Raw genomic sequence first — 27,448 nt, forward strand, 5'->3', positions numbered from 1 at the left:
TAGAACATTATTTTTGGCAGCAATTTTCTTCTTTTTTTTTGCTATAATATGCCAAACTATACTACTTTAACTACAATAGATCAAATGGTCTAATGGTCGGAGTGGTTTACTGCTCTATACCATATGCTAAAGCTATCCTGCAAAACAATAATGATTTAAGTTAAATTACAGGTTTGGATTGACATGAGGGGAAAGGTAAAGAAAACACTAGCACACAACAAGCGAGAATTTAGAGCAACAGGTGGTGGCCCCAATACAATAAAGCTATCGACGCCGCTGCAACAAGAAATCGACGCTAGAAGAGAATTACATGTTGCATTACAAGAATAACAAAAATTGTTTTGCCAAACAAAAGTGAAATTCGTGCATGACTATTTACGGAATTTCATAGATTTTCTAATAATTATATTTTTTTGTACAGCAAATTTTTCCACGCTGTCGTTTTTATAACACATGCATGCGTGCCTTACGCCTATTAAGCTTTATTCTTTGAGGGAATATCAATTTACTCCAAAACATAACCATATTAACACTTTTGGAAATACATTTTCATAGCAGATGCCCCGAAAAAAGATTTGGCATCCTTTTTATAGTGCTTCATGAAACATTTCAAACTTGTTTCAAAATATTTCATCACAACCGCTGACATTCGAGCTTGCTAACGAATCGAGCAGTTTTCCTCGATTTCTATAATTCCAGATTTACTCGGTGTGATAGTGATAGTGATTGTATCGAATCCTCGATTCGATTTCTATAATAGGGCCCAATATTATATTAGCTTAAATATGGATCCCATGTGTTAACCAGTTTACTGAAGATTACCACAAATCACGTTCCTCAGATCGTTTTTATTCATGATAATAGTTTAGTATTTTCAATTTACCCGTTCGGATTGGTTGAAAGTATCGACCGATTGTGATTGCCGTCAAAGTCAAAGAACCACTTGCTGCTGCTGATGACTACCGTTGTGGTTAATGTTGTTTAGAGATTGATGATCTGGTGTTTGCATGGGCAATGGGAAGTGCATACTGCTGTCTTTGCTGCGCATAAACGTTGTTTTTGTTTACGCTGTTGGCACCATTATTGTGATTCGGTGACTGCTGCAAAATATTGTTTCCATTGCTGTTTCACGCGACGTGAGGGTTGTTGCCGTTGCTGCTGGGATTGGCGATTCAGTTATTGTGGGATCTGTGCTGATGATTATATGAAAGAGCAACTACCGGCGGGCTTGTGCCGTACTGCCCTTTGTTCCATTCGCTTTGATCATATTAGTCGTTGCCGAGCTGTTCATCTGTCTGTCCGTTGCTGGTTCTTGTTGCCCTGAATGCGGTTGAAACCGACTCAGCGATGCGTAGAAAACACTCTGTAGCATAAAAATTAGACTTGGTTGATCGGTGTTATCTAATTTGTTTGGAATTCATATTGCTGCATCTGAAATGAAAGAAAAGAATGTGTGTTCATTTCATTAATGATATTTTTTTATGTAGGCAATGAGTATTAGTTTAAAATAGCTTACTATTGTGTTCATACTTTATTTTACACAAAAGGGTTTCCAACGCTGAAATATCCCAATATCAAAGTTTACAAACAAAAACAGTCGCTGTCATTTTTCATCCCCTCGCGCATCTTCCATGCCTTATCCTCATACTGTCAAAAACGAACCACCCTTCAAGCTCCTTAGGTCAAACCAAGATGCTGAACTATAGGTGTTTCGTTCTTGACACTTTCAGGACATGACGTGTGACGAGTAGCGAGACGTAACTTTCAGAATTATTTACTTTTTGTTTGGGTGTGTGGTTATGATTTAAATGTCAACTCGCTAAGGAAAATAATTGAAGGAGAAAATAAGCAAATATATATTCGTGGAATATAGTGCACAACCTCCTTTTGCTCTAGCCAATTACCGTTACAAGCTCTTTCCGGATCTCCTTCCAGGTATATGCACAGCATTCTCCTCCTCCCTGAGCGAAATCAGTGGAGCCACAATCAGCGTTATTGTTTGTCACCATCGCCGTAAGCTGATAGTACTCTTTTCCCCGCCGATGGGAGCCAAACAGAAGTATATTTTACAATAAACAATAAAGCGCGAGCAGCTATTTTGCCAACGAATGCATTTGTCACCAAAAGATACGACTTGTTTTGTAAACAAATTTGTTTTTTCACGAGCAATGGCCGAACAGCAATTTTGACATTGCGGTCCACCTATAATACAACGCCTTGGGTCAAACAGTGTATCAGCACCCTTACTATTACACCCAGCTGATGTACAGTTCTTGTTTTGAAATATTTCCTGCTCATATTTATTTGGAAAATTTTCGATTTGTTGAGTGGAATCCTTGCTTTGTTTTGACGTTGTGCACCGTAAGTAACAAAAATGACAACATGAACGTGGATTGTCTCAGCTCAACGCTCTAAGCTCTGAATGGCATTATCACATTCATCCAAAATCTGTTTGCCGATTTATATGACCTGATAGTCGTCATCTCTTATTATAATAGTGTGCCGTTAAGTAGGAATTAATGAAATTAACGAATTGAATATGAAGCTAGTTCATGAAAACTTGGACAAAGGGAGTTGTGGGTGAGTTCATGATTGTTGAACTGTGCGAAAATTTGTTTTTATATATGCTATCTCAACTCGAATTAGGAGCATTGTCTTGATTCCCGAAGAATCTGAGGACATGTGGCATGCGTACAATCTGATTGCCGAAGGAGATCAAGTTCGGAGTAGTACAATTCGGAAGGTGCAAAATGAAAGCGCCACGGGATCATCAACAAGCAGCCGAGTACGCACGATCCTCACCATCGCCGTGGAGTCCATAGATTTCGATACCCATGCGCAGGTTCTGCGCTTGAAGGGTCGTAACATAGAAGAGAACCAGTTCGTCAAGGTAGGTTGCGGAAATGCCCCTTGAAGGATGAAGCATTTGCATCGATCTTTTCTTCCCACCGACAGATGGGCGCCTATCACACACTGGATCTGGAGTTGAACCGTAAATTCACTCTCACCAAGTCTCTGTGGGATACGATCGATCTGAACCGACTGGAGATGGCTTGTGACGTTACGAAGAGTGCCGATGTGGCCGCCGTTATCATGCAGGACGGTTTGGCGCACGTTTGTTTGATCACGTCCAGCATGACATTGGTTCGTAGCAAAATCGACGTAACGATCCCCCGCAAACGCAAGGGAAACGTGCAGCAGCACGAAAAGGGACTGGCGAAATTTTACGACTCGGTCATGCAGAGCATTCTGCGGCACGTGAACTTCGACGTTGTCAAGTGTATCCTGATCGCTTCGCCAGGCTTCGTTAAGGATCAGTTCTACGAGTATATGTTCCAGCAAGCGGTCAAGACTGACAATAAGGTATGATTGATAATGACTAATTAGAAGCTGTTTATTGACCTAAATCTATTTCGACAGGTGCTACTAGAAAATAAGGGTAAATTTATGTTGGTTCATTCATCATCAGGATTCAAGCACTCTTTAAAGGGTAATTTAGCTGACATGAGTGTCTTTATTCGAGAAATACTACTGGCATTCCTTTTTCAGAGATACTCCAGGATCCTGCAGTCGTGGCGAAAATGTCCGATACGAAGGCAGCCGGGGAAGTCAAAGCTCTGGAACAGTTTTACACCACGCTGCAATGTGAGCCGTCCAAGGCATTCTACGGCAAGAAGCATGTAACTAAAGCTGCCGACGCTCAAGCCATCGATACGCTGCTCATTTCGGATAACTTATTCCGGTAAGTGAAACAAATCTTGAAATTGAGTCTTTTATTGAATAATTTTGCGGCACGACGAGACCCCCCCATGCTGTGGTTCATATGTGGAGCGGCGGGAGCACGAATTGATCCAACCGGTTGTAGCCAAAAATGCTTCGATCGTACTTCCGCTGGTAGTTGAGTCTGTTGTCCATTGCCGTGGGCCGCTCCCGCATGGTTGCCGAAAGTCTAGAAAAAATGAAACAATATTGATCAGTTTGTAACTTCCGTGTTGTGCAAGTGTTTTATTGGGACAAGTAAAATATCTCTTCCAGTTCAAAACCACAAAATCCGATGCTAAAAAGAAAAACTTGTTGAAGCGCACTTTTGTTCAATTTGCGTGAAACTTGAGCTCAAGGTGTTGTCGTATGATTTATTGTGGGCAAGATTGCAACATGATAAAATCAATGATTGCGTGCAACATTTCAAATGGCATTTCAGTTTTGTTTACAATCAAGTTACCGTTCTGAATCATATTTCGGACGCTTAAGGCATTTGATGCAGTAAACAAATCTAAACTTTATAGACAGGCTTTCAAGCTTTCTATTGTGGTACCTATTTGATTGAAAACATAAAAGATTACGAATAAAAATGTTTTTCGATTGAAGCAAATTCGAATCAAACTTCGGACACTATTTACGGAAAAAAATCAAATTTCGGACAGAGTGAATTCGAATTTCAGACACTCTGTTTCCATAACGTTTCTTGTCGTTTTAAGCTCAATTTTTATTCCTGTACAATTACTAATGCAATGAAATCATCAAACATGTGAAAATAACAACGACTTACTCTGTCTAAAAATGTACTGCAATGTACCTTCCATGCACACACAAATGTCTTGAAATTGTCTACTACCATTAATGGCTTTTAACCCTTTCACGACCACGGGGACGCCGATGTCCCAAGCAAAAATCATGGATTAATTAAATATTCACGTAACCATTGTAAATTATTTTTTTTATTTTAATATTTCGGAATGTACCTTTTTATTATTTTTACTGGCAATACATAATAGCAACCATAGGGACATATTTGTGCCATAAATTTAAAAAAAAAGGTAAAAGTTTTTTGAATTTTTAGTATAAATTATGTTTTTAGGGTGCCTATTGATTCATAACATATAGCTAAATTGATTTAATAAGGTACCGTAACCTTATGGTCCTGAAAGGGTTAAACTTGTAATAAAACTTTTACCACTTGCTTTTTTTTTAAATTAACTTGAAATTATTTTCAACAACCTCTGTTGTGATAATTGGAACCTTTTATCCGTTCCTCTATTTCCCTCAAAATGCCGGTCGTTTATTGATGTTTATTTATGTTGTAGCTTTATAATTTTAAATACCGCAAGGGTTATATTACTTAAATGATAATTATATATTTGATTTCAAGTTATTCGTTGTTCAAAGCAATGAAATAATTCAAGGTTATCCGTTTCAACTCAGCTCTCCTTTTTCTTTCCTCAAGTTTTTGGCGCTTCGTCATTTCAATCAACTTCTTCACAGGTTCTGCGTCTTTATTCAGCATATCCCAGGACTCGCTTGTGGCCACTGCAGGAGAGTAACGTGAAGCTTACTTTTACCGTGAGTTCATGGGTTTGCCAGAATACACGGCAGCATAGGGACCAATCAACGTTTCTTCTGTTAGAAGTTCATCTAGTTGCACATTGTCCACTAACTATCCAGAGTCCCTCATAACTATCTGCTGGTCTGTAGTTGAAAAACATATGTATTATTTATACAAGATTTTAAAATATGTTGGTGCATTATATTGCATTCATAATAAGCCAGAAAACTCACATTGTAGTTGTCACGGGCGAAAGGCCCAAATTAGGCCCGATAGGAGGCATTTTCAAGTGATGCCCATATGGCCCACTTGCGAAGGTCCATGATCTCGAATTTAAACAAATATAATTGAATTTCCCCCCCATGCTGTGCACAGCGGATCACAGACGGGAGGTCTGGCAATAATATAATAAACATAGAATTGTTCTCGCATGTTTATGTTTGCGGTAGGAAATGGGGTAGGACTAGGGCTAAGAAGCATATCAAATGTATAGACGGAGTCGGTCGCTCATCGACCGGCGCATGTGTAAACAAATGGCTGGCAAGTGTCCGAAATATGAATCATAGGGAAAAATTCGATTCAAATTTCGAACATTTTATTTTGTAACATATAATATATCAGATATCGAAAAATTATTTTTCTTTCATAATTTTCATCTTGAAATTGTCATTCACCTGAAAATCCATATATCATTGTCGCTTCCCAAACTCGTGATAAAAAGCGTCAAGCGTCGTCAACGCGAACTAACTTCTCACTCCAAAAACAAATAAAATTCTGGATAGGGTAAATGATCTTGGTTTGTCCGATTTGGGGTGTTTTTATGCAACTAGTAAATGCAAATCAATTTTTTTCCTGAAAATCACATATAATAGATACGGGTTCGTTGAGAACCCCCAAGTCTCTAGTTGCTAATACAGTAAAACCTGCTTTTGTGCGGTTTTTTGTGCGATTTTCTGTTCTTGTGCGTTTTTTTTTTGTGCGATGTATGAAATGAAGCATATTTGACGAAGTTATCGTCCATTTAGTTTTTTTCGATGGTTTATGTGCATTTCAGTGCGAAAAAAGCATATTTGCGTCTCAGTTATCCACTTCTGAAATCATTCCACTCCTCTCATCAAATGCTCTAAGTTTTTTTTAAGTTTTTGCATGACATGATTTCTAACAGCAACACGTTTCGACATGCTACTAAAAGCACAAAACAACCACGCGCAACCGGAAAGGCAAAGTGTTCCATCGCAAAGCAGGGAAACAAAAAGAAATTGAACGGTGAATGGCGTGGATTTGAGTTATTTTCTTGGGGGAAACTCCCTATCCCCCGCACAAAAAAGGTTTGCCTGTACTACCATAAGGCGTTAAAATTATTAAAAATTTTATGTTTTTTAACGATTTTCCTTAGAGATGAACCAGCCTTTGGCTGAAAATCTCTTTAATAAAGAAAGAAAAAAAAACCATTTTCCTCAAAGAGGAATTATGATCATGGTCACCTCTGATCGTGGACAAACCACGTTAGAGACACCATTTTTGAATGAAAACATTCGAATTCTCAAGTAGATGTTGCATTTATCATTGCTTGAGTTTACTATCATCATATTGATCCTTTCATAATTTAGGCTTTCTTCAAAATACTGCATTTTCTTGGGCTTTTTAAAGTGTTCACCTCTACATACTCAACATACAGAAACTTTGTTTCTGCTATGCGCGAAGGACACGATAAACAAAATGCAGCGCCCCCAGCGGCTGCCACATTTATGTGGGTAAAACAACATCATTGAATTGGACAACTCATGGGGCCTGATCACGAACGTCACTTCACAGTAAAAACGAAGTGAATTGTATACAACGTTATTGCGGCTGCCACCGTGTGTGTAGAACCCGGAAGAATTTATCCGTCGTGACAACTTTGATGAACTCGGTGTTCTTATGAATACTGTCACGTCACGGGGAAAAACAAGTATATTTGTCACTTGTGTTGGTGAAAGCTAGTCACGCGGAATGGAGTAAGTTTAAGTTCGGATTTATTTAGATTTTTTGCTAACATTTTGAATTTTGTCTTGCTTTTTAAGAAAAAAAAAAATAAACAAACAGCAATTTACCCGCATGGTGGCATTTTTAAAACGAAATCCTGACGTATCCAGAGGACGTAAATTTGTTTATTTGGATTCGATAAATGCGCTATGGGATGTAAATGAGGACTAAAACCGTAGCTCCCGTAGACCGATTGAAACATGACGAAAGGTCTAATTTCGATTGTCCTAAATGAATAATTTTTTTTGTTTCTATTTTAAGGATTAGACTAACAGAGAGTTGCAACCCCATAAAATGGCAATGGAGGCCACTGGCCCAAAACGATTATGATTGAATATGTATAATATTGATTTGTTGATATTTTGAATATAAAATAATAACTGTAATGTTTTTGCAACATTGCAGAGCTGGTTTTTGTAACTCAAACATTCGCAATTGGTGGACAAGACCCAAATCAGGACGACCGCTATTTTCAACGATATTGTTTTGAAGACAAACTTTTAATGAAAGATTTTTTAAGTTTCAAATAAGGAAAAATTAATCTATCATTGCAAAGCTTTTAAATTAATAATTTTTTAATTATTCTTTTGTTCTTTTTTCATAATTTTGATATCCGTCTAAAGAAAATCTGAATCATTTTCTGCTTTTGGCAAATTCCTTGAAACTCATCAGATATTTCATATGAAAATTATGCGCTTGATCGACGCTACTGACCAGTTTCTGTTTAAATATTTATATCAAACCTCATGTCCCGTATATCAAATTACACAAGAATGGGAAGGATAAGAGGATTAAACATCAGAATCCCATATGGGAGTAGTTCAGATTATACTGATCATGAGATGAATAAATTCAGGTTTATTCTGAGATATATAAGACATTACTATTCATCAAAATTGTAGAAAGGGTTCTTAAACAATGATTCTAACGTTGACCTGTACTAAATACTTCTCACTATCCAAACGAGTAAGACAGAGCTGAGTATAAGAGTATGCGATATGTCGATTATTAAACTCATGATAGTCATGCTTCATCTCTAGAGTAATTTATAGAAAAAAGAAATAAAATTACATTCCCGTATGTTCAACAACTACATTATTCAAGAGCAACCAAGTATTCCTCTTCATGTTTGAACCAGCGTTTGATTCAGCAAACAAACGCACCAAGCAAACGATTCATGGGATGAGTCCGAATAGTTGGATTGAAATACCGAATCATCGAGGTATAGTTGCAAACTTGTCATTCTAAAACATACGTTCAATTAAATGGAATATTATCTCATACACTTATTAATTTTACCTACATAACGTTCAAACGTCCGAAATTATGCAACCGACATAACGTTCAAACGTCCGAAATTATCCATATGGCCCACTTGCGAAGGTCCATGATCTCGAATTTAAACAAATATAATTGAATTTCCCCCCCATGCTGTGCACAGCGGATCACAGACGGGAGGTCTGGCAATAATATAATAAACATAGAATTGTTCTCGCATGTTTATGTTTGCGGTAGGAAATGGGGTAGGACTAGGGCTAAGAAGCATATCAAATGTATAGACGGAGTCGGTCGCTCATCGACCGGCGCATGTGTAAACAAATGGCTGGCAAGTGTCCGAAATATGAATCATAGGGAAAAATTCGATTCAAATTTCGAACATTTTATTTTGTAACATATAATATATCAGATATCGAAAAATTATTTTTCTTTCATAATTTTCATCTTGAAATTGTCATTCACCTGAAAATCCATATATCATTGTCGTTTCCCAAACTCGTGATAAAAAGCGTCAAGCGTCGTCAACGCGAACTAACTTCTCACTCCAAAAACAAATAAAATTCTGGATAGGGTAAATGATCTTGGTTTGTCCGATTTGGGGTGTTTTTACGCAACTAGTAAATGCAAATCAATTTTTTTCCTGAAAATCACATATAATAGATACGGGTTCGTTGAGAACCCCCAAGTCTCTAGTTGCTAATACAGTAAAACCTGTTTTTGTGCGGTTTTTTTTGTGCGATTTTCTGTTCTTGTGCGTTTTTTTTTTTGTGCGATGTATGAAATGAAGCATATTTGACGAAGTTATCGTCCATTTAGTTTTTTTCGATGGTTTATGTGCATTTCAGTGCGAAAAAAGCATATTTGCGTCTCAGTTATCCACTTCTGAAATCATTCCACTCCTCTCATCAAATGCTCTAAGTTTTTTTTAAGTTTTTGCATGACATGATTTCTAACAGCAACACGTTTCGACATGCTACTAAAAGCACAAAACAACCACGCGCAACCGGAAAGGCAAAGTGTTCCATCGCAAAGCAGGGAAACAAAAAGAAATTGAAAGGTGAATGGCGTGGATTTGAGTTATTTTCTTGGGGGAAACTCCCTATCCCCCGCACAAAAAAGGTTTGCCTGTACTACCATAAGGCGTTAAAATTATGAAAAATTTTATGTTTTTTAACGATTTTCCTTAGAGATGAACCAGCCTTTGGCTGAAAATCTCTTTAATAAAGAAAGAAAAAAAAACGATTTTCCTCAAAGAGGAATTATGATCATGGTCACCTCTGATCGTGAACAAACCACGTTAGAGACACCATTTTTGAATGAAAACATTCGAATTCTCAAGTAGATGTTGCATTTATCATTGCTTGAGTTTACTATCATCATATTGATCCTTTCATAATTTAGGCTTTCTTCAAAATACTGCATTTTCTTGGGCTTTTTAAAGTGTTCACCTCTACATACTCAACATACAGAAACTTTGTTTCTGCTATGCGCGAAGGACACGATAAACAAAATGCAGCGCCCCCAGCGGCTGCCACATTTATGTGGGTAAAACAACATCATTGAATTGGACAACTCATGGGGCCTGATCACGAACGTCACTTCACAGTAAAAACGAAGTGAATTGTATACAACGTTATTGCGGCTGCCACCGTGTGTGTAGAACCCGGAAGAATTTATCCGTCGTGACAACTTTGATGAACTCGGTGTTCTTATGAATACTGTCACGTCACGGGGAAAAACAAGTATATTTGTCACTTGTGTTGGTGAAAGCTAGTCACGCGGAATGGAGTAAGTTTAAGTTCGGATTTATTTAGATTTTTTGCTAACATTTTGAATTTTGTCTTGCTTTTTAAGAAAAAAAAAATAAACAAACAGCAATTTACCCGCGTGGTGGCATTTTTAAAACGAAATCCTGACGTATCCAGAGGACGTAAATTTGTTTATTTGGATTCGATAAATGCGCTATGGGATGTAAATGAGGACTAAAACCGTAGCTCCCGTAGACCGATTGAAACATGACGAAAGGTCTAATTTCGATTGTCCTAAATGAATAATTTTTTTTTGTTTCTATTTTAAGGATTAGACTAACAGAGAGTTGCAACCCCATAAAATGGCAATGGAGGCCACTGGCCCAAAACGATTATGATTGAATATGTATAATATTGATTTGTTGATATTTTGAATATAAAATAATAACTGTAATGTTTTTGCAACATTGCAAAGCTGGTTTTTGTAACTCAAACATTCGCAATTGGTGGACAAGACCCGAATCAGGACGACCGCTATTTTCAACGAAATTGTTTTGAAGACAAACTTTTAATGAAAGATTTTTTAAGTTTCAAATAAGGAAAAATTAATCTATCATTGCAAAGCTTTTAAATTAATAATTTTTAAATTATTCTTTTGTTCTTTTTTCATAATTTTGATATCCGTCTAAAGAAAATCTGAATCATTTTCTGCTTTTGGCAAATTCCTTGAAACTCACAGATATTTCATATGAAAATTATGCGCTTGATCGACGCTACTGACCATTTTCAGTTTAAATATTTATATCAAACCTCATGTCCCGTATATCAAATTACACAAGAATGGGAAGGATAAGAGGATTAAACATCAGAATCCCATATGGGAGTAGTTCAGATTATACTGATCATGAGATGAATAAATTCAGGTTTATTCTGAGATATATAAGACATTACTATTCATCAAAATTGTAGAAAGGGTTCTTAAACAATGATTCTAACGTTGACCTGTACTAAATACTTCTCACTATCCAAACGAGTAAGACAGAGCTGAGTATAAGAGTATGCGATATGTCGATTATTAAACTCATGATAGTCATGCTTCATCTCTAGAGTAATTTATAGAAAAAAGAAATAAAATTACATTCCCGTATGTTCAACAACTACATTATTCAAGAGCAACCAAGTATTCCTCTTCATGTTTGAACCAGCGTTTGATTCAGCAAACAAACGCACCAAGCAAACGATTCATGGGATGAGTCCGAATAGTTGGATTGAAATACCGAATCATCGAGGTATAGTTGCAAACTTGTCATTCTAAAACATACGTTCAATTAAATGGAATATTATCTCATACACTTATTAATTTTACCTACATAACGTTCAAACGTCCGAAATTATGCAACCGACATAACGTTCAAACGTCCGAAATTATGCAACTGGCATGTCTCTTATAAACGGGAATGAACTCTTTCACTCCACGGAGTTTATTTTTACACGCAACTGTCCGTGATAATGATGATAGACACAAAAAGATTAAGTAAAGTGTAAGTAACGTGAAAGCGTTTGTGACAGTGATGTTCATGATCAGGCCCACTGAGTACCGTTATCTATTACTCATAGGAGCACCGTATTGATTCGTGAACAGGTTCACTACACATCAAGCTTCGTTTAGAAAAGGCATAAATTGATACTTGGTTGAGTAAACTATAAGATTAGCATGGTTTCTCGCTGTGGTGGCTGAGAGCAGACAAACGACCTGAACGGTAAAAAAGGTATGGTGGCTGAGGGCAGACTAACGACCACGAAGAGTTAATTTCGGAATCCTAACCTAAAATGTCGGGAAAAATGTTACATCGAGATGCGTAACTACAACATAAGTATTCAGGGCGGTGGGCGTTCGAAAAATAATCGTGTTTATACCCTATTGTGGAGTCTTGCAATTATCCGCCCATTTTTGGAGTGTGCTCATCGCTCCCATATTTACTTCGTGTACTTGATTGCTGAACGATATTGAAATTTGTTATGATGGATCGATCATTCGGTTGGCCGATCAGATCATACGGCTGAGCTATGTGCTACAGCTGGCGAAACGTGAAATCAAGCATTGGCAATGAGGGTGGATCGTCACATATCCATGCACACAATGCACTTGGTTGGTTAATGAACTGAACAGTACGGAATCGGGCCTAGAGTTTCCAGCATGCCTTTTATTGTATCCACAAGGAGGACGAGCGAATTTAGGGCTCATTCCCTACTGATACGCGAACAATTAATTATGTGTATTTTCATGTCTGTTGATGTTTATCTTTCAACAAGTTGACAAGAACACTGTCTTATCAGAATGCAAATGTTTCGCCATTTCAGGCGAAGCAATTCTGCCCTTATCTAAATCGACCTGTCCTCAGCAACCTTCCTGCTAGCAGTCGGATCGTGATTACCCCCTTTCAAAAACAGCCAACAGCGAGCGCATTTAAATCGAATGCAAATCTCCGTTCGGGAAACACCAACCTCCATCGTGGAGAGTGGAGATGCTATAATGAAACGTTTTACGTCGCAAATGGAGCAACACACGCTGATCCAGTTGCCTTTTTCGTGATGCGTCTGTCTGCTCCTGATTGATGTGAACGCGTACAATAGTAGCGAAAGCGCGATGTGAAAACATCGCCAAACAGATTGATGGAAGACACGTGGCGCGCGCGCACTTTTAAACAAAGGCAAACAAGCTGCTAAAAGGAAGCAATGGAATGTGCGTAGCGTCGTTTCGGAATAGCGCGGCTGCGACTATTTGTTATTCGTTTGCCATGAAAGGCTTTAATTGACTCGGGCATGCGACTGTATTAAACTGCGCGGAACCACTTTGAGTGAAAGAATGAGTCTAGTATCAGTTGAAGCGGTATTACTGATAACAAAGCTGGCGCTAACCTTGGTCAATCTTCACCTTCAGTAAACAAGATTTTAACGCTGAGTCACATATCGAGATAAATTCTCATGTTCCCCCAATGTTATTAGTACTCAATTAACATTACTCACCTGCATTGTCTCACCACGTTGCTTCCACAGTTTAAGTCACTCGGTTCCCCTGCGTTTCTCCGTTGCCTGCTGTTGAGAAGTGTTTGGGTTCCTCCGCCAGCATCACTAAGTCTAACGTTATGATTACTGTTACGATTAATGGTACTGGTTGCTAGTCTAATGTCTCCCCTTAAATTATGAATTCTACTCCTAGGAATGGACGAGGTATTCGAGTAAGATCTTGCGTTTCTTGGTGGGTCACAGTGCGTCACCGATGATGATGCAATCGGGCCCCTCCAGTTACTAAATACTGAAGTTGATGACGACGACGGTGATGAGCTCACGGAAGACACGCTACTGCCATTGCTACCGGTGGTTGAGTTTGATTGATTGCCACATAGATTGCGTCTTATCGCTATATCACGTTTTGTTTTACTGGCGGATTTCGAAGGGTGATCCCCAACGGCAGCATTCCGCACCGTTAGATTGTACAGGCATTTATTCAGTTTGATGGGATCCGTTATTGATGCAGCATTGTTGTTGCTGTTGTTGCTCGGGTGCATCTTGTCTCGCTTTCGTACAGGGCGCAACACTCCGCTCACAAGCTGTGGAATTCCATGCGTTCCAATGATGTAGTCTGGTTGTCTACCCTCCATCAAACAGCCTACCTCCACAACGTCTCACAAAACCTCAACACGGTATTTTCTTTACGTAGCCATCGATTTCAAGGCCATCGGCAAAAATATTGGTGACTTTGCTAGTTTCCACTGCACCGTTGTTTTCGTTGGGATGCACCGCAGTCTCGCGTCTCGCGTCTTACGCTTGTTTTCGTTGGCTACTGACCTTTTCTTTGTTGGAACGAAAATGAATGGTCGTTCTGCGTGATCGGTGCTGCAGATATGGGAAAATCCATTCACGACCACGATGCTGCTGTTTAGCTGCTGCTCTGTGGAAGAAACAAAACGGCATTTGGGGATGAGCTACTAAAATAAGAATGTTTGGTTTTGCATTTTACGAATGGATTGGAACAGTCGGGAATCGTCATCGTCAATATCCTTAAATTTTTGTTCGTCACGGCGCTGCCAAGTTTGTGCATTGCGATTACGGATAACGGGAAGTGGTTTAAGAGCAGAATTGTATGGCAGAATTACCACATCGACACACTATATCTGTAATTTTAGCTCGCTTTTGTTCATCGGTTGAATGCGAAGGTGTGTGCCGTTGTTGGCTATCGCTTATTCATTCGAATAGAACAATGGATCTATAGGCCTGCGTCAAAATGATTGATGGGACCGTTTGCCATATATATGATGCGGATGCATTCTGGATTAATGATGAACATATGAACCACGAATTATCTTGTGTTCTCCTGCCGAACACATACACCGGTTAACCATTCTTTTTCTCGCATTCATTCTACTATGCGTGGCTTTGGGGCACAAAGCCGGTTCTCTCTTCTTTGATTTTTTCTGTTTACATGCTTCTTGGCCATCCGGCCAGTTTACCAACACCAACGCGGCAGTTGTTTTTGATTTCGGAACAAATCACTCCGACCGATGATACGTGATACTTTTCGAAATAGTCGATTAATATTTCGAAAGCAAAGAAAAGATCCACCTGTGATGTGTAATCCATGGAGGTAGCGTTGCTAATGTTCCAGTTTAAACTGGATTCTTCAATTTCTTTCTCGATTTAACCTAACCAGATTTTTATATGTGTACTTCACTTTCACTTTTACCCTTTTATGTAGAATAATTTCAACGTGCTACATTGTCTTTAGATTTATATAATTAACAGATGTTTTGGGACATCCCAAACATCCTTAAGTTCAGACCGATTGATCTACCATCTCAACCCCAACTGGTAAAATCTACATAGCGAGAAATCCTACTCTAAATGGTTCATAGATCCCGCGTGCTATGCTGGCCTTGAGTTTATATAATCATCAGATGTTGGAGGTCCTCCAAATCATTCTAAAAATTCACAAATTTCTGCATTAGTCTAGGATTTATCAAGCAAATGAAACCAAATTTAGCATGTGGAGGTTTTAGGGGACGATAAATGCTTTTACGGTGGTTAAACACACCATCTGGGAGCTTCCATACAATCGAAACACAAATTTCTGCATTGCTCGAGAATTAATCAAGCAAATTAAACGAAATTTGGCATGTGGAGGTTTGAGGGTGCAATATATGATTATATGGTGGTTAGATACTACTCCGCCCTCTCTTAGGGGGGGCTGCCATACAAATGAAACCCAAATGTCTGCATTGCTCCAGAATTAATCAAGCAAATGAAACCAAATTAGGCACATGGAGGTTACGAGCGTCGTCTATAGACGACATCCGCGCGACCAGCTGTGTGTACGAGCGTCGTCTTCAGACGACATGAAATTCATACTACTCTTTGATCATACCAGCGCGATGTGCATACTTTTCGATGCAGTGCTCCGTACAGGGGTAGCACTTCGGCGGAGCACACTACCGTAATGAGTTAAGCAAAGTACTAAAAAAAATTCTTGTTACGTTGAAAAACAATTTGAAAGATTTAGAGACTCGAAAGTACTCTAATTCGTATTTAAATTTGTTTCTACGGCTAAGGGGTAGCCCATTCTTGATGTATCGTATTCTATTAGCCAAATCATTTCAATTGTTACCTATATTGAGGGGATTGCAAAAAAATACATAGTCGACCGTTTTGTGGCGGCGGCCTTTTCGAATTTATGTTGTTCATAATGTAATGTAAGTCTAACCATTCAGTCATTTTATTTATTTAGTTTTTTTTTGAATTTTACAAGAACATGAAATACGCAGTTTTATAATGGCAATATAATTAAAGATATGTTCCAAATTTCAGATCCATCAGTGATCAGAAACGGGGTCAAATTTCAATCAATGTGACACAATCCTACAAACACTCAAACATACATGCAAACAGGGCAAGCTGAATGGAACTATTTAAAAAGTAATTAGTTATTTGGAGACTGCGGCCATCTTGGATTTGTAATTTCCATGATCTGCTATGTTCTACTAGTCGAACACTTTCATTTGATACCCACATTGATGTGGTTTTGAAAAAAAATTATAGGAGGTTGTGTTTAAGACACGACCGCCTTGTTGACGTAGAACTACGCTGTGGTTTAATTCAAGTCGCTTGTTTATAACTACGGATATTATTTTAAAATGCAACGAAAATTTTGAAATAATCATTCTACCAGTTTGGTCGCACAACCTTAATAAATTTTTGGTACACAACCTTCACACCTGCTTCACCATAGTCAGTCAGTTCAATGCATTGATGACAGAAAACAAACAATGTTAACTGCTTGGAAAAAGGCAGAATATTTGCCTCAGCAGAGATTCGTTACTAATACCCTAGCGTAAATATTTCCCTCCCGCCATCTTCCCGCCTTGTTTATATTTATCATTACGACTGCATATTTTGCAACTCAAAACAATCGGCAATCATAGCATAAAAAAATAGGCGATTGTTGCATCGTTACAGGGCCAATGCACACGGGAGCAGATACAAATGGGGTTTCAGTGTAGCGAAGATGCACTATTTTTACTTACGGGTTATGAAGCACGTACGCTCACAAATATCCATATTTCGATGGGTTGAAGCAACTAAATATACACACACTTATCTCCGTTCTGCGCTCTGCTCAACAAAAGCCTTTTCGGTTAATATTGCCAGTCTACATTAGCTTAGCTATCATCCTTTGTGGAGAGTTTTCCTACCGTCATACGAAACCAAATCAAAACAAATTCCAGAACATTTATTTTCTTGGTGAGCTGACGATAGCATGGCTTGATGATTCCCCACACAATTGTGTAGCTTATAACCTTAATGCAATGGCGTCAGTTTGATGCATTGATTGCAATGCTAGAGACAAAGCGATTGTCGTTGCTTTGAATACATAACGATACTGAAAGTTTGCCTTCCTTCCTTGCTTAAGACTTTAAATTTCTTCAGTTTATTCGTCTCTAACCTTCAAAAAGGCCCTTGGAAAACTTCACTTCATCCATCATATTACTCCTCCGCCCCACATTGCCTTGAGTAGGCATTCGATCCCTCGCCGTCCAGCTCGCCCAGCAACGATGTTGTTCAGTCGATTTCCTCACGAAGAATGAAAGTTTCCCTCAGCGAGATCCACTGTTTATACTCTAGGCAAATATTTCCCTTCGTTCTTCGTCTTTCCCTTCGTTGCTCGTCAATAAGTTGCTCGTTTTGACAACTCTGTTCGGGAAAGCACACAAATGGACAGAACAAATGTATGAGGAAATGAGAATGCTTCCAATTTTCATCAATTTAAACCATATACTAACTATGGGTTTGTAATGTATAGCATATCAAACAAATCTTAAAGAATTTTCGATTCGTTTGGTATATAAATCCGTTCGCGGCAAAAATAGTTATTAACGTTAACTTTATTTCATAAAAACGTGACAAGTTTTCTGATTTGGCACCCTTAATGAAAGACGTTCTACGTCAAAAAATATATATAGCGCCATTTTGTGGTGGCGGCCATCTTGTATTTACATTTTTCATAAATAACTGCGTTCTGCTAGTCAAGCCCTTTCATTTGATACTCACATTGAAGCGGTTCTGAGAAAATATGTAATCCGCCATTTTGTAGCGGCCTCGATCTTTGATTTACATTTTCCATAAATAACTGAGTTCCACTGGTCAAGCCCTTTCATTTGATACCCATATTAATAGGATTTTGGGAAAAACCCATATCCATGGGATTTTGAGAAAATATGTACATAATTCGCCATTTTGTATCGGCCGACATTTTGGATTTTCAAGATCATGGAATACGCAGTTTTATAATGACACTAGAAATAAAGATGTGTTCCAAATTTCAGATCAATCGATCAACAGGAATGGGGTTAAATTTCTATTAATGTGGTACAGCGCTACAGACAAAGTTAAAAAGTTTCAAAGTCACAAACATAAAAACGGGTCAAGCTAGATAAAACCTTTTAATAAATAAGTGCAAATTATAATTATATTACGCTTACCGAGAGGAATTTCGCTTTTTTTATGATTCGACTTTCCGGAGGATTCGATTATCCGGAGTGAAAAAAACCAATACTCCGGATAATGGAGTCCGACCTGTACTTTGTTATGGTGTACTACGATAAAAAAATTATAGGAAATATAATTTTTCAATTAAAGTATTATTTTTTTGGTATTTCGAAATTTTGTTTTTATTCTATTTTTAGATCCATTAAAACACTCCATTAAATTTTGATTTAAATGTACCTGTCTTTAATGTGTTTTTTTCTCAAAATTTTAGAGGGTTTTGCAGTACAATTTTTTAATAATTTGAAATTTTGAAATTATTAAATTAAGTTTTGAGAATCAGTACTGCTGGTTTCGTACTTGTTATTTTTATATATTCATGATTTTTACATAATGTATCGAGTATTGAACGTACTATTTAAAGGCAATTCTTGAATACAGCTATAAAAAATAGATTTTTCGTTGGAAAAAGTATATTGATTCAGAAGGGACATATTTTGTGAACATAGAGTTGTGAAATAAAAACTCGAAACATAGACTATTTACAATCGTGATAGTAGAGCGGTGAAAATTGTGTGACAATATGCTTTTAAAATACCAAATGTCATATAACACCTAAACACGGATGAATGCAACAAAATTTGTGAAAAAATAATACTAATAATTATTCCCCACAATCAGATAAAAAAAAGTCATTGATAGGGGATATCCACTTGAAGTCAAGCCCGGACTGCATGAGCATCTCCCAACAAAGCTTCCGCATATTTGCCAAAAGAGTGAAGAGAAGTAACAGCAGCTTGTAGTAAATCAATTATTTTAAAATGTTTCCCTAATTTTCACGGTTTTCTTCTTCTTCTTCCTAAATGGCACTAACGTTCCTAAAGGAATGAGGGGCAAGCTCTAGAATTCGCGTGACCATAGTGCAAGTCGGAGAGAATTTCTTTGAGGAAAAATTCCCCCAACCAGAACGGGAATCGAACCAGAACTTCCGGCATGTTAGGTGTTACGCTAACCACTCGGCTACGGGAGCACAATTTTCACCGTTTGAATTTTTCTATTTCTATGAAATCGATGATTAATAGAATCGAAAATTTAAATTCATAAGACTAAACATATCAACATCTGTTCTATTAAAAGAATTATCCAATTTCGTATAAAAAAATTCGAAATGCCAAAAAAATTTGACTTTTCGATGGTAATTTTATCATAGTAAGATACTATGAGTTTACTACGATACACTATGAGTATTTTTTCTATATTTTCTTTTCCAAGCTGTCGTGAAAAAAAAACTACGTTTTTAGCCATAGCTCTTATAGTGAACCATATAGGGATTCAGAAAAAATGTTCAATTTTCAAATTTGCAACAATACTTTTCATAGCGCTGGTGATAAGATTTAGGGCTTTTTTTAATGAATACAGGTCGGACTCAATTATATATGATTCTATTATATACAGTTCGAAAAAAAACATTTTTTATATGTCAAACATGACTTGTTTCAAGAGAAAATGAAATGGGTCAACGTTAAGGTGAAAGTTAATTGGCTATTACGAGTACAGTGAAGTAAAAATCTTGATTTTGGTAGATTTTAGTTGAAGATTCACCAGAAATTGTTTAAAATGATATTGCAGCGGAATTTAAAAAGATTGAAGTTGGGTGTTAAAGAACAAATTGTAGAGCGGCTAGAGAACTTCAATCTGGTTGATAGTAACATTCATGTTTGTTATGTATTTGTTTGATAAAATTAAGAGTAACACCTTAAAAACCACAAACTTTTAAGTTTTTCACTTAACTTACTGTTACTTAAACTCACTAATTTGAAAGTTTCGCAAATGGAAGTAACAGAATTGAATTGGCTTATTTTAGGACATTTTCGATGTGGCTTTTTTCAATAACGCGTTTTTAACGGTGAACAAAATTCTTCATGCACAACTCTAACATTACGACTTCGACGCTGTTGAAAATTCGAGTTATTTCTTCTTTAAGTTCCTCCAAAAATCGGTCTTTCACGAACCCCCAGAGGAAGTAATCGACGACGAGAAATGTTGAAATTCTTACCATAAGAGGTCAAAGTTTCATTAAGGCTTCGGTTGCCCGAGTAATACGATTTCACTAAAAATACACGTTCTTGTAAATTGTACATCTTGACACTAAAAACCATCCGATCAGACTGCACGAGTAGCCGAATATTATCGTCCCTAAGTGGGGAATGCAGCGTTACCATCGACGGAGCGAAAAAAAAATATAAGGAGTTATTCAATTTTTTTGCGTGAGCGTTCAATCTGAAAGACCCTGTAACACTAATTTTAATATTTCTCAACTGTATCCTGTACTAAATTTTATCATTCTTCTAATGGAGCAAAAAAACCTTCCTACGTAGCGTACTTTTTTAAGTAGAGCCAGTTTAAGGTAAACAGAGCCCGGAAATAAAAACAACTTCAATAACTCTGTCATTGCTGAAATTCGAACATATAGGTAGAAGGATTTTTTCATCAAATATAATTCTCTATCACCTCCTGAAACATTTCGAATATATGTATTTTTAATGAGAAGGGTATTTTCTGACGTTAACCCATATTAGGCCAAGCGTTCGAAAAATCGAAGAGCAACTTTGCTAATTTTTCATGGCTTTAGACAGCAACCATATGTTAATGTTTTGGCATCAAATAATAGCTTAGTTTACTAGCTACCACTAACCATCAATTTCATTCATTTTTGTTCAACTTTATTTGGGCAATAAATTCGATTTAAAGCAACTATGTGCGGAAAGTACATAACCTCACATAACCTAACAAATACCAAACCCTAATAAAATGCAAAAATATGTAAACTTTTCTACAGGACTACTTTGATAAAAGAACAAATATCGTGATGTCTGAGGAAAACCATTGGATTGAACCTCCTACAGAGAGATGAATGTGGGTTTTGGTCAATATTTTTGTTTAGCGGTTTTTCGATTATTTGTCATTTTCCGGAAAGCGGAAAAACTAAAAAACAATTCTTGAAGATTGGGGTTTCCATAACGCCAATAATGAAAATAACAACAATGGCTTTCGTTAAAAAAATATTGTTTACAGCTTGGTCGTTAATGGGTTGAGAGGATGCATAAAAAATTAAATTCTTTTTGAATATATATATATATATATATATATATATATATATATATATATATATATATATATATATATATATATATATATATATATATATATATATATATATATATATATATATATATATATATATATATATATATATATATATATATATATATATATATATATATATATATATATATGTAAATAGCAGTTAAAAATATTGTTTTTTAATTCGATTATAATCGAGTCCACCCTGTATTCGATTTATCGAACGATTATCGGACATACTGTTTTGGGCCGCTGAGCCGGTTCTCTCTTCTATGTTTTTTTTCTGTCTACATGTTTCTTGGCAATCCGGCCAATGTTGGTAAACCAACCCGCCGGTTGTTTTTGATTTCCGAACAATTCACTCCAACCTTTGATACGTGAAACGTTTCGAAATAGTGAATTAATATTTCGAAAAGCAAAGAAAAGATCCACCTGCCCGTGTGTGCCATCCATGGAGCACAAAGATAGCACAAGCAGCGTTGCCAATGTTCCAGTTTTTTTCACTCGATCCAGTCAAACAGTTAAACCCTAAAATCTTCCAGTTTTTTCAAATATTATCCAGTTTTATCCAGTTTTTTATATGTTTCAGCTTCAGTTTTACCTATTTTATGTCAAATAAATTCAAAATGCATAAACAATATCCCTCACTCACGCTTCCTATCCCTGGCCCAATTTAGTTTTTTTTACATTTATCGTTCGTTCGATCCAATTTGTGGTTACCTTGGATTGATCTTTCTTTTATTTCACACTCAACTCAGTGTTACTTTTTACTTGCTTGCACTTCCGAATTTCTAGGTCCTCCTAGTTGAGACTAATTGAACTACCATTTCAACTAGCAAAGTTCATAGTATTGCCCAAATAGGTTCATAGAGCCCGTGTGCTATGCTGGCTTTGAGTTTATATGATCATCAAATGTTATAGGCCCTCCAAATCATTTTAAATTTCAGAAGACCTTAGTGTCAATGAGTTCCATTGACTTTGATTGATATGAACATAAAACCCAAGTAATCTTTTCCTCGTTTACATCAATGAGATATTAGTGTTTAATGGTCTCTCAAAGGATTTTTAGTTCTAAATAGCATTAATATTACGCATGATCTAAACTCTCCTATTTCATTCATATTTCGAAAAAAAATGCAGAATTTGCATAAAATACATAAGCACTATAGTGTTTATTTAGCAAGTGTGTATAATGTGGATATTTTTCCAAAAGTATATTCTCGACCAGGAGGAAATACCTAAGGATATCTTATTTTGATCTTGATACCCAAATTTAGTTTGGACAAGTCTGATATAAAAATACTAAAGAATAATATCAAAATTAGAGAGAAATAGCTTTTCAATTCCAATATTTAATAATTTCAATACCATAGTAACACTTGAGCAGCGTTGCTTTGGTATTGAATGTGCTCTTTTTAGTATGGAAATAATATTATGGGACTCGAGGAAAAAATATTCCAGAATTTTGATACATAGATAGATCACTGCATAAATTAGTGCACGGAGACGTCTGTTTGACAGTTTTGCGTGTTTTGTTTGAGTTCCTATTCATTGCAATTTTCAACGTCCGTATTCAAATGTTAACAAATAGGAGCTGAACGTCGCAAGAACGTCGAACCGAAGATCGATTTTTCTTATCCTACGTTCTTCGTAAGTGAGAAAAAGATAACAACGAATATGGTCAAACAGAACACTATCAAAAAATCAAAATTCGCGTTAGTAGAAAAAGAACAGAACATTGGAGTTAAATTCCGTGTCCCTATGCACCCTAATTAATCTGGACATGACATGTCATGAAGGACATGATGTACATGAAGCAAAAAATACGAGATTTTTCATGTTTTACCCAAATGAAACCGTATTTTCTAGAAAGAAAGATCCTCAAATATTGTTTTACAGTAATGTTCGAGTAGTGGATAACATCATTTTGATCTCCTCGACTTATATGATTAATTAATTGTTTATTTCGCCATTTTATAAACTGCATATGAATACGACACGAAACTTCAAAGTAGATTTTATTTCCCAATCATTAGAATGGGTAAAAATCATTTTAAAGGCAATCTTTTTAAAATAAAACGGTTTTACTGGATCCAGTTTTCTTCCAGTTTTTTAAAGAGCGATCTTCCAGTTTTTTGAAAATTATTATTGGCAACCCTGAGCACAAGTGCAAAATGAACGCGTAAAACGAACACCTGAATGTATGTTCCGCTCCTCTCTCGTCGTGAGTCTGCTCCCTGCAAAATTCGAGAAGTAGCAAATTTGCATTTTGTACTGTTGTCATTCGGCAGCGGTCGACTCATAACCACACGGGTGTCGAAGGACTGCTGGCCAAAAACGCATTCAATCTAAAAACAGAAACCATTCCGAAACGTGTCGCGATGTGTGTGCTGCCTCTGCTGGTTTGGCCCAGCTCATTACTTGCACACTGCTAACCGACCGGTGGAACGTGTGTAAGCGTCAGCAACAATGTCAGCAATGGCTCATAACTCGTGTCGAAATTATGACACTATTTTCGTGTCATGATATGGAGTAGTTAATCTACAAGCCGTGTCAGGTTATCAACAAACCGTGATTGCATAAGATATGCATATGCACTTTGTACAATTTTTGAACCATTCTGGGTTAAAATCAAGGGTAGAGATCATCTGCGCGCAGAAACACTCTCGAGTTTCGAAAGATTACATTGACCATTGATCGTAGCTAGAAATGGCTAGAAATAGTTTTTGGAAAGGTGAACCTTGTATCGTCAACTTCGAGAGTTGCACCAGAGAGCTCAAATGAGATGTGTTTGTTACGCTTAGACGGCCTCATGGATAGTCCATCTCGTTGCACTTAGTTTTGAGCAATATGAGTAACTGCCTAGACGGGCCTCTTCTGCAGGGGGGCAATTTATCATAACACTGCTCACCAGGGAAGTTCGGCGAGACGACACATTGATAACGGCGTGTTTCTGATTGACATTCCTTTCTAATGCAACGTAACAATGATAAAGTGCCGGGCTGAATTGATAACAGCGGGAGCATTTCCTTTTGTGTGCAATTTTCACCTTCATCAAATGTGTATCTATTTTGGCACAGTTTTTGTTTGGAACGATTCGATCTAATTCTTTACGTTAGTCACGGCACTGAACATAGTTTTGATGATAGTATAAAATTTCCCAATATGGAATATTTTATCAAAGCCATCTCTAGTTTGGTCCACCGGTTCACTATCAGTTTGTTCTGTTGTTTCTCATATCAATAATAAATGAAATAACAGCAACAGATGCAAAACACAGACACGAACCTGCTGAAACATATGTTCAAAACACTGTGTTGGTTTACAAACAGTTCGACGTTGCGGCGAGTGTCGATCGATCACTCAAAGCTCGCAGGTTCGTTCACCACCATTTCACAACGTTGGGCCATGATCAACTTCCACGTCTGCATAATACTGTTTACTGAACTGAAATTTTCTGCCACAACAATCAAACGAAGTGAACTGGGAATACTAAACGGAGAAAGTGAACCAAAACAAAACGGGCGGCGAGAGCGAATCGAACAGCTGAGCCGCAACAACATTAATGTGCTGATCAATTTCACTTTTCACCTGGCAGTTTCACCAACTCAATTGTGGTAAGCAGTTTTTCTGGGATGGTCAATTCAACTTTTCTAGACACTGCTTATCCCGACACCCATTGATACACGTTTCTGAAGCCTCATTGAATCAATAACTACTTCAGCTTCCATCATTCCCTTGAACATTTCCATTCGTTCCATTCCATTCGTTGGATCCCCTTTTACGCTTTTACCTTTCCGATCTTTTCGATGTTTCTGTTCTGCTTCTGCTTCAGTAGTATTATTATGATTTCAACTCTTCATCACCATCACACGCTCTGCAGCCCAAAACTACCGACCGACCCACTTCAGCACGACAAGACTCGATTTTCCGTCTTATTTCTCCGTTTATTGGTTGCTTGCTGACTTATATAACATTCCACACTGCTTGGTGCAGGTCGAGAGACCCACAAGTTAGTATACAGCATTCACACGATCAGCCCGGCGATCGAGGGTCTGTCTGTCTGTTGAATTTCAATTCAGGTTTTTCCAGGTTTGCGGGGCAGGCAAACGAGACTCAGCGAGACTAGCGCATGTGAACCACTGTAATTATCTATCAGTCGCCGGATTCCAGTGGACGCCCGGCGTCCGATTTGGTAGCTGTTGACACACAGAACGCCCCCTGAATATTTTACAATCTGTCAGCGCACCCGAAAATGTGCGATAATGTTTGCAATACACGCGTTGTTTTACGATGACGAACCCCAACGCTATTGAGTATCAATCAAACTCAATCGGTGCTAATTGGTTACTGCTGCTGCTGAAAGGATGCGAAATTTTTCGCCATACGCGCGTACGAAATACTTTCTATTTGCGGTGGATATCTCTAGCACCGGGCTTATACGCTAGCGCGCGAATGGAACGTGTTTCGCGCATGGAGCTCCACGTTCAACTGACTTAGTTGAGACTGCTGAGTAGCGCGCTATCTCTCCTTCGTTTTCTCGGACTTTTGCTCGGGTACGCCTCTCCAGGTCCTCTCCCAAGATTTTCTGGTGCAGTGAGCTCAGATATACCGTTGGGAATGTTTTTCGATTGGTTTTTTAGTTTGAAGATTTACAGGTCTGATTTTTTTGTTCACGTTTTACCGCTAAGCATGATCACTGCTCATGCCTTTTACTGCGTTCTTTACACAGGTAAATTTTCTGATAACTAGAGAAGAAGCATTTTGAACACAATGCAGGAGACCAGGTAAATGACAGGGTAGACCAGTAAAATATTATGCTCTGAGTTTCACAACTATAGAACCACTCATTTTTTCTGAGTTTCCAGAGATATGTAAGAAGTCGGTGGATTTGAAGTATATAGTGTAGGATATAATAACTATCTTCATTTATAAGACTTGCCATTTGTTGTGTCCAGGAACAAAACATTCGAAAAACTAAAATTTAAGTGTTTCATAACTCTCACTCCATTGCAAAATGCACGTCAATTTCACATTAATTACAATATATTTTCAACTCGTAGGTCATCTTTAGTTCTCAATCAGTTCAAATAACCCATTCGGGGTGGGTTTGACAAAGCTGCGCCATATTGTAGTGTGTAGATACTGCTCGTTTATGGGGGGACCCCTGTCTGAAAGGTCGAAAAATAATGAATTCTCGTGATTTTTTTTAAAGTTAAGTGTTCGGGTGTTTTGATTATTGTTTAAGGTATATTTGAAGATGTATTTTCCATTTTTTGAGTACACGAATAATGATTATTATACTGTTGACAGCTGGATGCGTAAATGCTGTCTGAAAATCGGTACCTAACTGGTGGTATCGGTTCTGAAGCAACGGGGTGTCGCAGAATGCATTCCAACGTATATTTTTAAACTTTAGGAGAATACCTAAAGCGTTACATAGGATGGCCATTTTCGTAAAATATTTTTTTTTACATAGTTATTTTTCATTAAAAATCCCTGTTTAGAAGCTCATAAAAAATCGAAAAATGACATATCAAAAAACGGCTATGTAACGCTTTAGATAATTTATTTTTACATGCTGATGAAAATTTTCAGCCTAATCGGTCGAGTAGATCCTGAGATAACCACCAGTTGAAAAAAATATAGGAGGTTGTGTTTAAGACACGAGCGCATTGTTGACGTAGAACTACGCGGTAGTTTAATTCGAGTCGCTTGTTTATAACTGCGGATATTATTTTATAATGCTACAAAAATTTTGAAATAACCATTCTACCAGTTTGGTCTCCCTGAAATATTTTTTATTGCAGAATAATTTGACGATAATTGTTTGTTGATTCATTCTTGTGCTCGCAGAACAATAATACATGCTCGAGATAAGCGCAGCTGTCAT

The 27,448-nt window shown here is 37.4% G+C and overlaps 2 protein-coding genes across 7 annotated transcripts in view; one reads left to right on the forward strand and one right to left on the reverse strand.

Annotated features, from left to right (window-relative positions):
* The first annotated feature begins 2,334 nt into the window (after nt 1-2,334).
* Nucleotides 2,335-27,448, forward strand: part of LOC129780288 (protein pelota) — a 50,808-nt gene continuing 25,694 nt past the window's right edge. The window contains exons 1-5 of the mRNA XM_055788361.1: nt 2,335-2,580; nt 2,647-2,890; nt 2,956-3,363; nt 3,421-3,490; nt 3,550-3,742. Coding sequence (XP_055644336.1) covers nt 2,540-2,580; nt 2,647-2,890; nt 2,956-3,363; nt 3,421-3,490; nt 3,550-3,742 — 956 coding nt within the window. The 5' untranslated portion in view covers nt 2,335-2,539. The remainder of the gene's footprint in view (nt 2,581-2,646; nt 2,891-2,955; nt 3,364-3,420; nt 3,491-3,549; nt 3,743-27,448) is intronic.
* LOC129780289 (uncharacterized) lies at nt 3,714-26,034 on the reverse strand. Of its 6 annotated transcripts, none has more exons than XM_055788363.1 (4): nt 25,349-26,034; nt 16,953-17,619; nt 13,402-14,326; nt 3,714-3,949 (listed from the first exon to the last, which is right to left on the reverse strand). In XM_055788363.1, exons 3-4 carry the CDS (start codon nt 14,034-14,036, stop codon nt 3,820-3,822), a joined length of 765 nt encoding a protein of 254 aa, XP_055644338.1. In that variant the 5' UTR covers nt 14,037-14,326; nt 16,953-17,619; nt 25,349-26,034; the 3' UTR covers nt 3,714-3,819. The 6 variants fall into 6 exon arrangements, 5 of the variants coding, with proteins under 5 accessions (XP_055644338.1, XP_055644341.1, XP_055644337.1 ...); XR_008743876.1 differs by lacking the exons at nt 3,714-3,949; nt 16,953-17,619 and adding exons at nt 4,462-4,633; nt 4,937-5,466; XM_055788366.1 differs by lacking the exon at nt 16,953-17,619 and having other exon boundaries at nt 13,402-14,321.

The sequence above is a fragment of the Toxorhynchites rutilus genome, chromosome 3 (assembly GCF_029784135.1).
Source record: "Toxorhynchites rutilus septentrionalis strain SRP chromosome 3, ASM2978413v1, whole genome shotgun sequence".
Classification (NCBI taxonomy): Eukaryota; Metazoa; Arthropoda; class Insecta; order Diptera; family Culicidae; genus Toxorhynchites; species Toxorhynchites rutilus.